Genomic DNA, 16,792 nt, shown 5'->3' on the forward strand with positions numbered 1-16,792 from the left:
ATCAAAGCATGTCGGGGATTGAGAAGAGAACAAATATGCCTGTTATTATCCATTGCATTTTGTTAAAGGCAACTAATGAGGGAACCCACTGCAGAACTGGGGATGTTGTGTCCTTCACTAAGGGACAACAAAATACTTTGTATTTCTGTCGCACCCATTTCAATATTTAGGATCTTTATATTTTCTCTCTACTTCCGTAAAAACTTGTTCTTAACCTCATGCCTCTCTTGGCAATACCTCATGTTTGACTTAGTGCTGAACGCTCGCCCAGGTGAAGAAGGCAATAGGTTCTGTCTCCAGGCCAGAACATATCAAAGTTCTTAAAATAGTAGTTGTTATGCCTTACTAAACGTTCAGCATTGAGAGTATAATGTGACCAGGTAGAACACTGTGCTTGGTACCTCGACATGGTACCTGTACTTGGTACCTGTGCTTGGTACCTCGACATGGTACCTGTACTTCAGTAAAGGACTCTAAAGTCGACATCAGAACCACGCTATCGCAAGGAAGCAGATACGCTTAGAACTCGCCTCTGACACACATACATTACAAACATAAACACACGTTCGTATACGACTTTAGCTAAACGCTAAACATATCAAGTCAAAATCAAATGGTGGAAATAAATATCAAAGAAAATGTACTGCAAGACTTGACACAAATGCAAATCCGGATATGTGGCATTAGTTTAAACCAAAATAACTGAAATGATGTAAAATATAACAGGAACAAACTTGACTATGTTCGGTCAGTTGGTACATAAACAAGTGTAGTCTATCTGTCATTGTTAAAAATGAAGTTAACGAGCTGCTCAACCCTCTTCATCCTTCTATGATCAACCGATTGTAATTATACTGTTTGTAGCCACGATGTACTGAATAACAGGAAAGGGGCATGTGCCAAGGATTAACGTTAGGTCCTTGTTAATATAGGAAATAAGAAAGATTTCCATATATAGAAATGAGGCGTGGTTTTAAAAATGTCTGCCGTGACCCAATTACCACCAAACTAAAATATCAGTATTACTGTAACTGATAGCTATAATTCCTTCTATCTTTAATGTAATTTGTTTCAACAAATATTTCTCCAATAAAACTGCCTTATATGGAGCTAACCCGTTAGTGTGGTGTACAAGGCTTATTAGAGTCAAACAAGTAGGCATTTTCTAAAGAAAACTTCCAGACTTCAGGGGGTTCCGAAAGTCCTATCGAACTCTCTGGATCTATTATTGAGCTCCATCTAAGAAGATAAACTAGACTGTGTTGTATACGAAAGTACAGAGTTCGTAACGTACCCTAACACGCATTACTAAACCTTGCTGAGAAAAAATATATTATTGAGATTGATTTTATTTTTTCCAACTAAAATGGCACTTTTATTAGATTCAGAGAATATTTGTATCGTCAGATTTATATAAATACATATATATTCAGTATTTTTTCTTCATTTAAATTGATTTCTTATCGTCATGTCCCGACAAAGACTGTCTTTATTTTGTAGGTGGACAATTCTACCAGATACTCGATGTGTAAGAAACACGATATTGACCTAAATTGAATGACCTTCACCTCTTTGGTAATCTGATAGGTCAGAGGTCACTGGTTCCGCTAGTGGGACACGAGAGGTCGTGAGGTCAATGTTACCCTCCCTCGGGCGGTGTTTCCGCACATAGGGGGTACATTGTTCAGATAGCACACATTCTTCTTTGTCTCAGTTACGTCTAAACCCGGGTGAAGTTAAAGGAGCATGTTCGATAAATTATCTTTATTAAAAAAATTAACTCAATCATCGTGAGACGAATTTTTCGAATGAAAATATTTAAAGGAAAAAGACACTGTTTCGTCATATTTTTTTTTTTCAATGTTGGTAGGATTAATGTTATTATTAGAAATAAGAAGTCATTATTTATCTAGCCATGTGTCCCATTTTAACAGACTGCTTATTCAACACAGTATTAAATGAACCAGGTAATATGCATGACAGCGGGTGGAAGGCAGTGAGCAACTGAAACACCCGGTAAAACATAGCAAAGACAAGAACTCATAAAATATCGAAACGAAAAGAAATACAACATCGATTTATGTTCACCAGCTGTTAACCATGGGATTGACGTTACATTTAACACCACCGTGTGCAAGTATGGAAGTTGCAAGAGTGTGACCGGTCGAGTATTCTCCTGTAGAATGGCTTTCAGTGTTAGTTGTAGATGAAGAATGTTCACGTTATGCTCGTCTACAAGAGTCACTTCCCATGACAAAACTCTTTTTGTAAATTCCGTACTATTTCTATCCTCAAATCAAATCGTTAGGAACATGTCCCTTTAAAAGTTTATGACTTTAACCTTACATGTACATAGTAATATCAGATGTGATTTTAATCTCATCATATTTCCAATAATGATATTATAATGATAGATAAGCTTAATCGATCAAAGATTTCTAACAAAGATACATCTCCAAATTGCTTCCGACCGATTGTTATGTAATACTCGAGAATTGGAGGGGTAGGAGAGTAGGAGGGATCAAAATACACAATGCGCGTGGACATTTATGCATATACACGATTGCTGTGTTTTCTTTCGTTCATTTTTGGTCTGAATTTATTCTTAAGATACACATCAGTAAAGTAACATAGCAGATTATAACTTAGCGGTTATCGTTCTGCTATATTAGGCTTTAGATAGCGCCCTCGTTCTTCACCAGAGCCTGGGTACGTATGCTTTGATAGGTGTTCCGCGGGGTAGGATTGAATGCGTCAATTACCAAGTGCATAGCTTATCGATTAGCGCATTATTCAATAACAAAATTTAAGACGAATGTATGTAATAATTTGTGCATGTGTGTTTGCATAATTTATAATCTATGAGTGTCGGTATAAAATACACATCCATGTATTTCCATTGTATGTATATGGGTAACTTAAAGACTGCATTCCGGGAGGTCTATAATGCTACACAGAGGCAGCGACAAATAACAGTCATTATTATACTGCTTTGACCACATGGACCTGAGAATTTAGACATAGAATGCATTTTTGTGACCGTCCCTGCATGGTTTTGTGCCGGGTATTCGTCAAAAGTTAAGGATCCTCGTCCCACTACCAAAACCTGTTATTATAATTGGAAACTGTTTTTCTTCGGCATGACCATAGCTTTGATAAATCATTTCTGAAAAGAAAACCACACTTTGTAGGACTCCTCAATATAAAATGAACAAAACATTATCAACAGTGGTGTTCTGTACGTAAAACCTCAGACCAGGATTACACACCTGCCAACTGAGCTCTCTGTTCAACGGAGGAACTTTTGCTTGTTTGTTTGTTTGAGTGCCGGGTCCTCTTCAGTACTGAGTAGCTCGGTTATCAACCAGAAGATGAATAGAACTTTTCCAAGATTGTGCTACAGTTTTATCAAAAACTAAATTAAGGGGAGGTAACTTTTATCCATCAGAAAATGAAAATAACTTTTCCCAAATTGCGCTATATAGCCAAAAGGAAATTAAGGGGAGGTAACTGTTATTCATCAGAAGATGAATAGAACTTTTCCAAAATTGCGCTACAGTTATAGCCAACAGGAAATTAAGGGGAGGTAACTGTTATTCATCAGAAGATGAATAGAACTTTTCCAAAATTGCGCTACAGTTCTATCCAAAATTACATTAAGGGGAGGTAACTGTACATAAGCAAAAAAAAAAAACCCAGCGGAATCTCTAGTGTTTTGCATGTAGTTGAGGGTATTGTTAATTAAATGCTGAATGTTGTGCTTGTTGCCTTCATCATGGTATTTCAATGAGATAGCACTATAAAGTCGGCATCAGATCCGTGCTACATGTATCTACACCAAAAGACACTGTCTCCGACACACAAACACACACGCGCGCGCATACATTACACACATGGAGGCACCTCCTCAAAAGTTCTTAGCTGTTGATAGGACGTTATACCCTTACAACCAACCAACCAACCGTAAGTATATACATAACGTTCTTCTTGCAAATCAGGATTGGTTTGGTTTGGTTTAGTATTGTTTAACGTCCTATCAACAGCTATGGTCATGGATGCATGAGTGTAGTGTATGCGTGTGTGTTTTTGGAGGCTGCGATATGTTCTGTTTGTCTCCATGTGATAGCGCGGAACTGATGCCGACTGTTTAGTGCTACCTCACTGAAACATACTGCCGAAGACACCCAGCAGGACACCCCACCCGGTCACATTATACTGACAACGGGCGAACCAGTCGTCCCACTCCTAAATTGCTGAACGTTAAGTAGGTGTAGAAACTACCATTTTGACAGACTCTGGTATGTCTCGGCCAGGGGACAGAACCCAAAGCTTTCCTCACAGGGGCGAGCGCTCAAATAAAGGCCAAAAAAGGCATTGTCAAGGGAGACATTAGGAAGAAAGTTGTTTAGAAAGAAGAGAAAAGAAAAGATCCCAAATTTAGTCGCCTCTTACGATCATGCAATGGGGGCAGCAGGTACAATTATTATGCCCTACCTGCAGGGACCTGCAAATCAGGAAAGTCTCAATATATACATGTTGTGCCCTTTTTATCATGTCCCTGTGTTACGGTGACTGGAGTACAGAAGCGATCTACTCGTAGGCCTACTACGTTTCATCAAATTTCAATAGGAGATACATGAGGCAACTTAAATGACCTTAGGTGTAGATTAGACGTTAAACAAAATAGACCCAAACCAAAACTTTATTGTGATGTCCTGACATCTCATTTCATATTCGACTATAAACAGTCTAGTTAGAACAGTCTGTCATTAATTACATGTATATTATTGGATAAAATTGATTAATTGAAGTGTCCGTACATTATAATTAAGTATGGCCTTGGTATTTATAACAAATATTCTCAAGTTCGCGGTGTCTCATCATCTAATTCGGAACATTTGGATGATTGGGTTTTTTAACTTACGTTTCAAAAGACATAAACCATCGTTGTAATAATATTGACATTTATTGAAATTACGTTCCATGTTAAACTCAAAGACGGGTATTATATATGTCTTCAAATCCAATCAACTCGGAGACTTTCAGAACCTGAAACAAGTAATTAAGGGCGCGCATAATGTATGCAGAGACTTGTATATTACATAATATATACGTCTATGATGTATGCGTATTTAGTTCTTATTGAAGTTTAAACAATTATGTCACTTTTAAAAAGTAAAACCAGAAATACAAGTTTCCGTCATATTGATGATCAGTACATGTACTCTATACGTCTCTGATGTATTGGCGTGCGTGTAATGAAAGCGTTGTTTGTAATAAAGGGCCATAACTCTGGTATACAAAGGGTCGTCTGCCGCGGTCAGATATATGAGGCCGTCCTTTATTGGAAATAATTTGTTGATCACCCTGTCTGGTGGTCAGTCTGGTATGGAATGACCGCCGCGACAGGTATTTGTTCTGCAATTAGTGACGGGGCGTGGGTGACGTAATTTATCGGTGTGTGTACATAACACATCAGGTAAGTTTCGTCAGTAATTATTGCGGTTATACAATGGATACAACTGTTGTTACAGGTATCGGCTTGGTAATGTCTCGCCTGTCACTCACTAACGATCAAACGCTAGCTCAATTATACCTTATCAATCGATCAATAATCAATGACAAAAAACGACCCCTATTTAGTCATAGTCTCGCTTTCCCCAGACTCTCGCCCTCGAGACTCGCGGTGGCACAAGTCTCGAGAACGACCCTTAGCGGAAAGCGAGACTAATATAATTAGCCAGTACCAGTACTACTAAAAATCCTCATAAACGCACTGGTCAAGTTGAAGCACATGACAATTATATGTTTTGACTTCAAATTAATATACATTTCAATAACAACGATATGCTAATATATATATATATAATTTCACTTAAATGTATACCATTATATCTGCCTTTCAATTAGTAGAACAGTTTGATATTAATTTGCTATAATCAAATACGTCTCTGCTATAACGTCAAAAACTTCAGCTAATAAAGAAACGAAACGAAATGATGTAATAACAGTTAATATGAATACACAGCAAAATTCTCTTCCGTCTAACATTTAAACAGTGTCTCGCGCATTCTTTTGACCGCGATACACAAAGCCTACAAAAAATTTCTCTACATTACACGTTTGACTCTTTAGGGGTGAAATCGACGTCTGTGCAGAACAAAATAAAGGCGTGTCCTTTGATGTCGTCGTTTACAGGTGAAAAATTCAGCTCCGTGAACTTGTTCGTTATTAAAAAGGCCGAGTGGAGCAAGGTCAGATTCTGCTGTCAATCACTGTCCTATATATTTTTATTGAATTTTGATCCTATTCTGGATAAGGAGACAGAAGAGCGTCGATAAGATATAAGTTATCGGTAACTTGCGACATTTAATAGACTCACAAGTACTATGAGATTTTTAATTTCTAATTTCAAGCAGTGTAATTAAGCTAAGGAATAAGTTTATCAGTACCATTACAATGCCATAAATTCGGTATAATTTTTCATGCAGATTGTATATCTATACAGAGACATATAAAGTATAGTATATACCAGTCTCTGATCTATATAAAAGTGGCACGGTGTCAAAGTACGTGTAATTAATCAAGAACGTGTCTAAGTAAGGGGGATTGGGGAGGATCCAGAAATCCCATATTTGAAGATGAAAAAGACGTTACAGAAAAGAGAAAGAGAAAAATAAAAACGAGAGAAATGAAATGATGCATCATAAAGTTACTAATCTATCCACAAAAGTAGAAACATGACTGCTTTTTCTCATCGATATTTAATGGAGTTAATGATACCCGAATATTGTAATATACGGAACAGATTGGCGATAGGGAAAAGAAGAATGTAGTGCCGCCCACTTTTCGTTTCCAAATCTGATGGCGAAGGCTTAATCCTACAAGGCTTGTACATGTGTCCCCAAAGTAAAATTGTTATATAACAGTCTGTCAGTGTGTGTGTGCTAGAAGCTGGCACTGTGTCCTCAGTCCGAACGACTCGTGTCATTCCCAGGCCCCGTCCGTACAGACGACGGGGGTGTGTTTCTGTCGCTATCCCCACTGTTAGTGTAAACTTATCAATCCAGGTAACTGATAACATCACATACCTGTACACAATTATACAAAATCTGACGAGATGAGGCACACAACACTTTTAATTAAGATAAAAGACGGCCATAACAGTAGATAAGATGATCTCAACAGATAACAGGTCTCGTTTCCCACGATATCTGCATAAAATAAACTCCGAAATGTGCGGACACTGAAATTACATATGCTAATTGTTTGATAATTGTTGAGAGTTAAGGTAAAACTCTGGAGATCCACAGCAGTGAAAACAGAGATAGTATTGTTTATATTTCCCAGACAGACATGTAGGTATTGAGCTAACATACAATTTAACATACACAAGAATATGATAAGAATGGTAGATTCTTTCCTTTAATTAGCTGATGTAGGCTATAACGCGAGGCAAGATTTTATCAACTGTTTTGTTATTACGAAAGGAATGTTCATAATTAAAGCGTGCAGGTGATTTTTGACATTTTGAGATCGAAATGACACATTGTTGAGTTACGGATTAAAATCTTCAAATTGCCACTTGTAAAACTTAATTAAAATAAACAATTAACATTTTATTTCTGAGCAACATAATTATAAAAGTTGTCATTGATAGTCGGAGAAGTCTTTTATAAATTCTATCGTTTTCATTTTATTTTGCAGCGTCTGTAAACGTTTTTTTTTTCAAACAGTTTATTATTATTTTATTAGGAAAATATCTCGACCTAAATTAGAACCAATATCAGAGTTTGGATCCGCTACCGAATAAAAAATATAAAAATTGTTATTGAAAGAAGAGTTAAACATTTAAAAGTTGTTAAAACTACACCATAATAATTTTGTCGGTTTTAAATGAAGATTTAAACATATTTAGTAATGCAATGCAAAAGATTCATAAAATGCAAACACGTTTGCTACGAATATTGCCTAACTGACTGAATTTAGCCACGTCCCTTTAATATATATGTATATATTAGTACGTAAATGGGTTGTCTGATAGACCCGTTCCGACAGCACACTGAGGAGCCGGTCCGGATTGGCTCAGAGTTTAGTGTGTACAAACTTAGTTATCTCCCCCACACGGCAATGGACCGTACGTATTGGCGTGTGTAGTAAACGGACGGGCTAACGGACTGTACGGAACAACAACAAATGGATTTACCTTAGGTTGTGAAGAAAAAAATCAGCAAAAAAGTTGGAAATACGCCGTTGTGACATCCTTGTGCATCAGAAGGCCTCCGATTATTTGTGATATGTACAACAGTCTACAGGACTGTAGCTTTTCGTCGAGTGCCCTCGGGATTTATACTTCACCGCCTTAGCGTTAAAGGGGTAGTATTGTGATTGTGAGTATCATCATATCGTCGACTCATATACCACTCAAACACGAAGCAGAGGATTAGTGTGTAGTTCGGTTTCAGTGAAAAAATACCATGTAGTGGAAACAGCAAATCAATATGGATTAATTCATCAGAAGTTAGGTTACATATTTTTTGTGTTATAATTTTTTAATTTATTTATTTTATTTGAGTCTGAAAAGGAAAAATCAAGATGAAGCCTAAAGGATATTTAAAATTCAACATGGATATTTCGTTTTGGATTTATATTGGTTGTATATTATTAAGTTCTATTGAATGTGTGTATGGAGTTTGTCCGGAGAAGTGTATTTGTGAGGGGAGAACGGTGAACTGTGCGTTTAGGGGCTTCAACAATGTGCCTCAGGATATGCCGAAACAGACGCACAAAATGTAAGTATCACTTAAAAAATGGTAAAATTCTTCTTCTTAAATTGAATATTAAGATCGCATAATACATGTAAAAAATACTCAAAAATGTAGGACCCTTTAACGCTGGTGTTCTCAAAAAGAAACAAGCACGTTAGCTGGTATTTATTCTGGGACCCCCATGAAGTGTAGTTTTAAAAACAAACATAATTAAAATCTCGTTTACAAATGTATACCAGTGATAAATTAGCACGTGCAAAATAACTCCCTATTACGTACCTGCCCTGGTTCTATCCAGGTAAACATAATGAAATCACTGAAACGCCGTCGTTTCCTTCAATCTCATATCTAACAAATTGAGTTTCAAAGTGCAGGTAAAAAAATTCAAATGTCCCAATTAAATTTCACAGGTAAACACCGAGAATAGAAACTCGGGAACCTCAATTCACCAAGACAAATTGTTGAGTGTTTTTTGTACCCTATATCTAGTGTTAACGACTACAGATATTGCTGCATTCCCTATTTGTGTGTTTCCAGACAATGCTAACTTTACATTAGGTAGCGTTATGTGTCGTTTTTACATATTTGATGTCTTGAAACTAGTTTTCTTTCCGTTAGATACACATTCCCGTGTTTTTATCAAGTGTCGCCTTGACACAAAAATGTATTCGTCCAAGTCCTCTCCATGTTTCTGTCACAGAAACTTTGCTAGATCCCGCCTTTCTGTCACATAAAGTAAATCCATTTAGCAACAGACAGTTGAAAAAGTATGTAGGCCCTAGTATAGATTTTCTCTCAGAAACAAACCTGTTAAGCTACAGGCAGTTGATAAAATGTCTTGTAGCTTTAAAGGAGCAATTTTGATCAGTTACGTCCAGTCCTTAACTCTACCATTTTCACTAATAACAATAAAGTTATCTAAACGATTTGGAGCGAAATCTGTAAATGCTAGTCAAGAAAATCTGAAACATGCTTTCCAGAAATATACGAAACATTTCACAACGATGAAGAAATTCGAATTAATCTTGAACAAGAGAAGCTATAATAATTCATACATGTCAAACTTTCGTCCTTTGTACGTCAAATTTGACAGTTACATATTCCGGACCCACTTTGGAGTAATCGTCTAAGAATTTATCTGCTTTTTCATTATTATGAAAGTTTCATTATTTAAATTTGAAGATGATTGCCATAAAAAAACCCAGACCAATTCGTTTTTAAATCTGTCTCCAATTGTTAAAATCTCCGCTGGCAGTTTTATGATATTTCTGTTACATAACGTGATTTTAATATAAACCTGACCAAACAGGTGTGCTGACAGAGACACAATATATAATTTACGATACGCCCTCAAGACGCTAGAAATGACATCACAATATTTTAAAACGACATTTTTATACACCCTTGGGACATTATCAAATGTCGATCATTTATTGAAATACAACAACAATTGAATGGTATATCTCTAGCAATCGTCATTGATGTGAATCCCCTAGGGAAATAGGACCAGTGCTATCATATTAAAAGTTTTCATTACAAATCTATCTTATTTGTAAATAATACTTTTGTACTCGATAGCAACGGTAACATTGTAAAGGAATATTCAGGAGTCATGTTATTTTAAACACATTCCATCTACATCATGTAGTCTGAAAACAGATCTGTAAGAATTTATCATCGATTTCATTTCGGTTGTCATTTTCTCACATCCGCTAAAGTACATTTCTGATTCATAACTGTGATTAATTAACTCGCTTTCCTTTGTAAACATCCCATAATATCTTGAAATGAACACCTTTACTTACTTAATAGAAGTTTATTATATATATAAATTTGTTTCATAGATCCCAATTAAGCGCCCGTAGAGAATGTTACCTATATTTAGCTCACCTGTAAAATATTTAATATACCGGTAAGTATGTATATATAGGACATTTTTTATAACACAGGTAAGTGTATTATTGTGTATAATGGATGTTTAGGTAACAAGACCACCTTCACTTTTTCATACTAGGTATAAAACCTCGTAACACAAGGTTAAATAAACTCATGATTTACCTAGGTAAGGCATTGTTAGATCCGATTAATTTTATGTCAAATTATTTCACAATAAATAATTTGGTAGGAATGCAGAGAGTGTGAAGTACCTGCATAGTAAGTTCACAAAGTGCATTGATCATTGATACTTGCTCTCAAATATAAACAAAATTTGACACCGTTGTTTGATAATGTCGCAGCACTACTTTCGGTAGTCAGATCATTTTCACCAGACTTACACAAATTTGATAAAGGTACAGGCAATTCACGTGCAAATGCCGAAATATTGTTATAGTTTTTAAAGTCAAGCGCAGTTCGTGTCTTGACAATTATAAAGTGTAGTTCTTGGGACGGAGTGTAATGCGTTAAAGTATATATATTTTCACTAGAGTACGTAAATACCCGCGAAATGTGTGTCACATACAACTTACGTCATCGATAATTAACCTAGTTTTTAGGACGAGCACAGCACGTGCGACGTTTTAGTGCAGATAAGAAATAAGGAGAGGCGAGACACAAAGCGTGTGTTATCGTCAGTCGCCATAGCCGTGTGTTCACCCGTATAAAGGTTTATGTCAAATCTCATGTTTACTCCCGAAACAACCAGCGACATGTACAGTATTGTAAATAGTGGCCATTTATATGTTGACATTTATGTATAACAGAAAATAAATAAATGAATAAAATATCAACAGGAAGAGTAGTTACATAGAAAAGAACAAGGCGTGTTTAATGTTCATCTGAAAATAAAGAAAACCAAACCGTAAAGTTTTATCAAACTATGTTTTCTTTCAGTGGTATGGTGTACATAAAGTTGCTCTTTAAGATTCTTGAATTTTAAAAATGTACACCCATATAAATATTTACATGTGATTGTGCATTCACGTATTGCAGACTATTTAATACGTGCTCAGAATTAAACTAGCTTAGACACATTTATACAAACGAAGTTCATTGACGAACAGACGAAACACATACATGTATATAAGAAACTGAAAAATGCGTGGACGCGGATGATCTGTTCCTAGACGTCGTAAGGACCAGGTTTTTCTCGACCTTCCTGTACAGTTCGCCACTGGTAGATTCTATATCAGCGCGACCCCAGAAAACCCTCCCTACTCAAGATAAGCCCCTCGTGTTCATCTCATCTCCCTTCACTGTAAACAAAATACAGTTTTACAGACTCCGAATCGCGGCTGTATAAAATGCGGGTGCACGTGTTTGGCCACTTCTACGCGCGTAAAGGCGACAGAAGTTACCCATCATTTTTGGCTACACGCACAAGTCTCAAAATTATTATAGATAAAAAAGGTATGTCGTACTTTTGATCAATCTCAAGTGGTCTTAGTATATATATTGAGAAATACAAGTACCAAATAAATTCATGTGGCCACAGTTTTGATTTGTTTGGAGTAGGTCTCAAAAATTAATATAGATAGATGTTTCGCCCTCGGTTACATTAATTGGCGATAGTACCGATACCGAGGCAGCCCCATGTTTTGAGTTTCACGTGACGGGCACGCGAAACGAGGGTATTTCCAATATATTGCAGGATTTATTTCGAGTTTGTAGCAATTGATAAAACCGCAGGCAAATTTACTATTTCTGATACCTAGATACGTATATGTTGTAGGGTCACACTCTATTTTAAGTTATTTGTATGAAAGAGGAATGCGCGCACGTGCACGCGAGAAACATAAAACAGAAGTCGCGACTCGGGGTAGGTCTGCATGGTTACAGGACTGATGTATCACAGACACAAACACTAATTGTTGATATACATACAGATATATACATATCTTTGAGATCTACACATCCGCTCGACATTCAGTCTTAAGTGGCGTTTGTAGTAGAAACAAACGAAATGCACGCCAACTCTGTATGTTTGCCCAAAAAATATGCGCAAGTTTACGATTTTTATTACTTTAAGTTTTGCAAATCATAAGTGTGCGCTCCGAAAATATAACAGTTACCTTCGTACCGCGAAAATTGACTGACTATTAAGAAGTGTACCGTTGGATTAATAAAAGAAGTCGGGAGTACTAGTCTGATGAGGAAAAGTTCAATTGCACCCCTTATAAATGTTAATGCATAATATCGGCCACCACAATCCAATCTCATGATGGCAAAATGTTGATATTTACTCTCGAACAGTTAACAGTTACATGTCCGTCGGTTATAAATAGGAAATCTGGAAAACGTTAAAAAACGTTAAAAACGTAATACCTTCCCAAAATGGAGTCACCTATTGACCAGAAGAGGCTATTTATCAACCCGTGTTTTTGTTTAAACACAGACACTGTGGCTAAATAGACCTAGTATATATACTATAGGAAGTGTAACTTGTCATAACATACATTTACATATTTTACCCCATCACATTTTATTACTTTCATTTTTCAGTAGTAGTAAGTATTTGTAATATAGTGAACGTGTTTAGTTTTTGGATGTAGCAACTATTTAAGCCATAAACCAAAAAAGATAAAACTTTTGATCAAAATAGCAAAACAGGATATTCATCTACAATGCCATTTGAAAAAATTACCAAACGATGTATTATTTTCAATATTTTAAACACAATATCTCTAGAATTCATATTGTATGTCGCACATTCCTGTGGCGTTCCGGTGGCGATTCCGATGCTGACCCACGTTGTGTGGTTTGTATGTATACTTATCTATTATCTATGTTTATTTTCCAGAGATCTACAAGGCAATAATATTACAATAATCAGAAGGAGAGACTTCGAGGGATATCACCAACTTAGAAATTTGTAAGTATGGAATTTACCAAAAGTGTCACGGCATTGTCCATTTCAGTACCGACATCCAGTTCTACTGTAATAGATCGCAAAACTTTCTAAGATTTGAATTGACTGAATCGGTTCTTTCTATGTAGTCAAACTTCGATGTTTCCAACTTTGCGGTACCATCGGGGAATAATCGAATCATAGAGACTTCGACTCATGAATGTTGACTTCAAACATCTTTGAAATCTACATATGACAGAATAAGATTGTTAAATGACAGAACACAAGGCAAAAAATTATAATTTAAAATCTATAAATATTGGATTCAATATAATAAGAAAAATATGTTTGATGAATAAGTGTTTCACTGTTCTCGTACAAGTATTTACTTAGATTCAATAGTTCTAATTTACAATGTTATCCTAATGATCGGGCCTTGAATGTAATTTGAAACAGCGAGAAATGCGACTCATAAAAGTTCGATTCATAAATGGAAAATCAGTAGATTTATACAAAGAAAAAAACCCCGGACTTTGCTGTAAGTTCGACACGTTAAGAAATTCGTAAGTTCGAAGTTCGTTTTATAGAGGTTTGACTGTGTTTGTGTCAGTAAAGATTACACACACTACTATTTGCCGAGTTTATCGGCTAGTCAAGCCTTCGGAACCGACTACTTCTGTTTTATATATGAAACAATTATTACATTATGATGTTGGAGTCGTGTTCGTTTCAGCTCGGTAATATAGGTACATTTCTTAGCTGCAGTAATCACAATGTTTTGACATGAGGTGGATACTCTAGTTTGCCAACCTCAGATTAACCTATAAATAGAAGTAAAAAAAATAATTGGGAAACAAATCAGTAATACAGATGTTTATCAATAGTTACATTGTATCAGATATGTACATCGCGCTCTTTTGATGTGTTAATGGATCTATAGTCTTCCCCGGGAGGAACGACACGGGAGGGGGGAAGGATTATGTGACCCCCGACTACAACTATAGACGTGTAGCGAGCGACACACTAAGTAGATTTCACGGTGTTTAAACTCGGTAGTTAACCAACGTAAAAACAGATGTCCCGCATCAGACCCTCGTAAGTGTTCTGCATACCAAGAGAGCAAAGACTCCTGTATGCTGCATACCCTTGGATCGAGGTTCTCATGTGAACGGGTTAGCGTTCCGGACCTCTGTCTGTACGCGTCTATACCGACTCTGTCGTCTAGTGGTGTAAACGTCAGCGTGATTGTCGTTAGAACGATGATAACGGCTATAGGGAATGCACATGCGGTAAAGGTTGAACACGCTTTCTTGTGTTTATTAGCATTTCAGTGTCTGCAAAGAATTGATTAAGATTCCGTGTACACGAAAAGGTGAAACACAAAAAGACAATGAAATATAGGATCAATGCTTTTTATGATCCCACAAGAGTATTTACCATCGAAAACATGTTTTGATACCGTAGAACAGTAGGTTTATAACATACAATGCATGCATTGTGAGCAATGGCATGACGCGCCACCTGGCGGTCTCTGATCACACGTACCAGGCTACATGTAGAATGGTGTAACGTGCTGCGCTCGCGCGAGTTTGTATCAACATAGGAACGTGAATAGCAAAGTCCGCAATATCTCATCTCCGCTGGTAAAAACACAAAATAGTAATGAGAAGGTAAAGACTTTGAAGCAAAGCTGTAATTTCGAGACCCCATTTTCTTACTTAGCGACATGCGTAGTAAAGCCAAAACGAATTAGACCCTCGAAACGACAATATAAACGTCAAATAACACAAGTCGACAGAAGGTTAGTGTTGCCATTAGCCAGTTTTGCCATTTTTCCTTGTTCAAACAAAACACTCTCGACGAAATCCCCTCTATTCAGTAGCTATTGGTGATTGTAGGCAATATCCGTGCTTATTTGACGGTTATAAGTATTTGGCAAACTTTGCATACAATTTAAATCTGTAATATACCCGAGAACTATTTCAATTTCTTTGGCATTCTTCTCACATGAACAAAGAGCGGGGCTATCATAAACACCGGAATGGGCAGTCGGAGGATTAGGGGTGCGATAAATATAATCCTCTCTGCAAATATGAGACAATTCTGCACCCGGTCCTAATACCGTTCGGTCATTGTTATTTTCCACGTGTAACTTTCAAACATGCGAAGCAATCAGAGGGTTTTATCACCATGGGGCATCGCAGATTTGTCAGCAGACACGTTCTAAATGAAACAACAAATACAAGATGTTTAGTGTTTCTCAAACCGATTATTCAAAATATGTATACCTGTTCGAATGTGTTATTTGCAAAAATATTAAACATATAAAGACAGTTGAACGTTTATGTATACCCGTCTCTCACCTCAAACAGTTTTAGACGTGAAACTAACCATACATTTATAAAAATATTCCCACCCATTCGAAATGTTGACTTCCAGTATTAGAGTTCGTGATCGATACTCTGACTAAATCAATATTGATGACGTAATAAATTATTGCGTAGACGTAAGTGTTTGCGTAGGGAAAGTCCGTGTGAATATCTAACACAAAGAGCGGGTACTCGGACCTAAGTGAAAAACCTCTTCATCGTAAATAAATACCCTATAGAGTCTGAACGCTCCGGAAATCACAATCGGTGAGATTACCGGTGTTTATAGTTGTCCTGTATGCACAGGGACTTCCAATGTTTTTGACTTCTCGCAGGGTCGGGGGCTGTTAGACCGTGAGTGACAGATACGAGGCAGCATCGTCACATGATTTCTCGTTAGGAATAAATAAAAGTTTCCTCCAAGTGAAGACAAACACAAAAAAAAAAAAAAAATCATTACAAATTCATGTACGTGAATGTAAGACGTACTCGATTGGTAACAACTTATTTTCGACTTCGTGATTAAGCGATTTCCAATTCACACTCGGCCTTTTTCAATAATGGGCAGCTGAAGCCAATATCGGTTGTGATAAAAATAATAACAAATATCCTTTATGTTTGTAGAATCGAGGTTCTCAGCTCATTTTGATTTGCAACCGCGCCCATACCAATTCTAAAACTTCTTTTTATAAATCTCATATGTTTAAGTTCACGGCCTTTCTCTGTAATGATAAACTAAATGTGAGAGGATTGTTTATAAATGGTGACTTTTGACCCATATCTTGAGTTAATACGGGTATTAAAAGATTTCGATTAAATCTATACCATTATACCTGAAAATGGAAACAGGTTGTGTAACATTTTCTCTT

General features: G+C 36.6%; 1 protein-coding gene across 2 annotated transcripts in view; it reads left to right on the plus strand.

The window, feature by feature from the left end:
* Window positions 1–8,061: 8,061 nt before the first annotated feature.
* The window catches only part of LOC110464107 (protein slit-like), a 123,544-nt gene continuing 114,813 nt past the window's right edge, over window positions 8,062–16,792 (plus strand). For both annotated transcript variants that reach the window (XM_021519161.1, XM_021519162.1), the window contains exons 1-2: window positions 8,062–8,792; window positions 13,507–13,578. In XM_021519161.1, coding sequence (XP_021374836.1) covers window positions 8,596–8,792; window positions 13,507–13,578 — 269 coding nt within the window. In that variant the 5' untranslated portion in view covers window positions 8,062–8,595. The remainder of the gene's footprint in view (window positions 8,793–13,506; window positions 13,579–16,792) is intronic.

Source organism: Mizuhopecten yessoensis, unplaced genomic scaffold (assembly GCF_002113885.1).
Source record: "Mizuhopecten yessoensis strain PY_sf001 unplaced genomic scaffold, ASM211388v2 scaffold10961, whole genome shotgun sequence".
Lineage (NCBI taxonomy): Eukaryota > Metazoa > Mollusca > Bivalvia > Pectinida > Pectinidae > Mizuhopecten > Mizuhopecten yessoensis.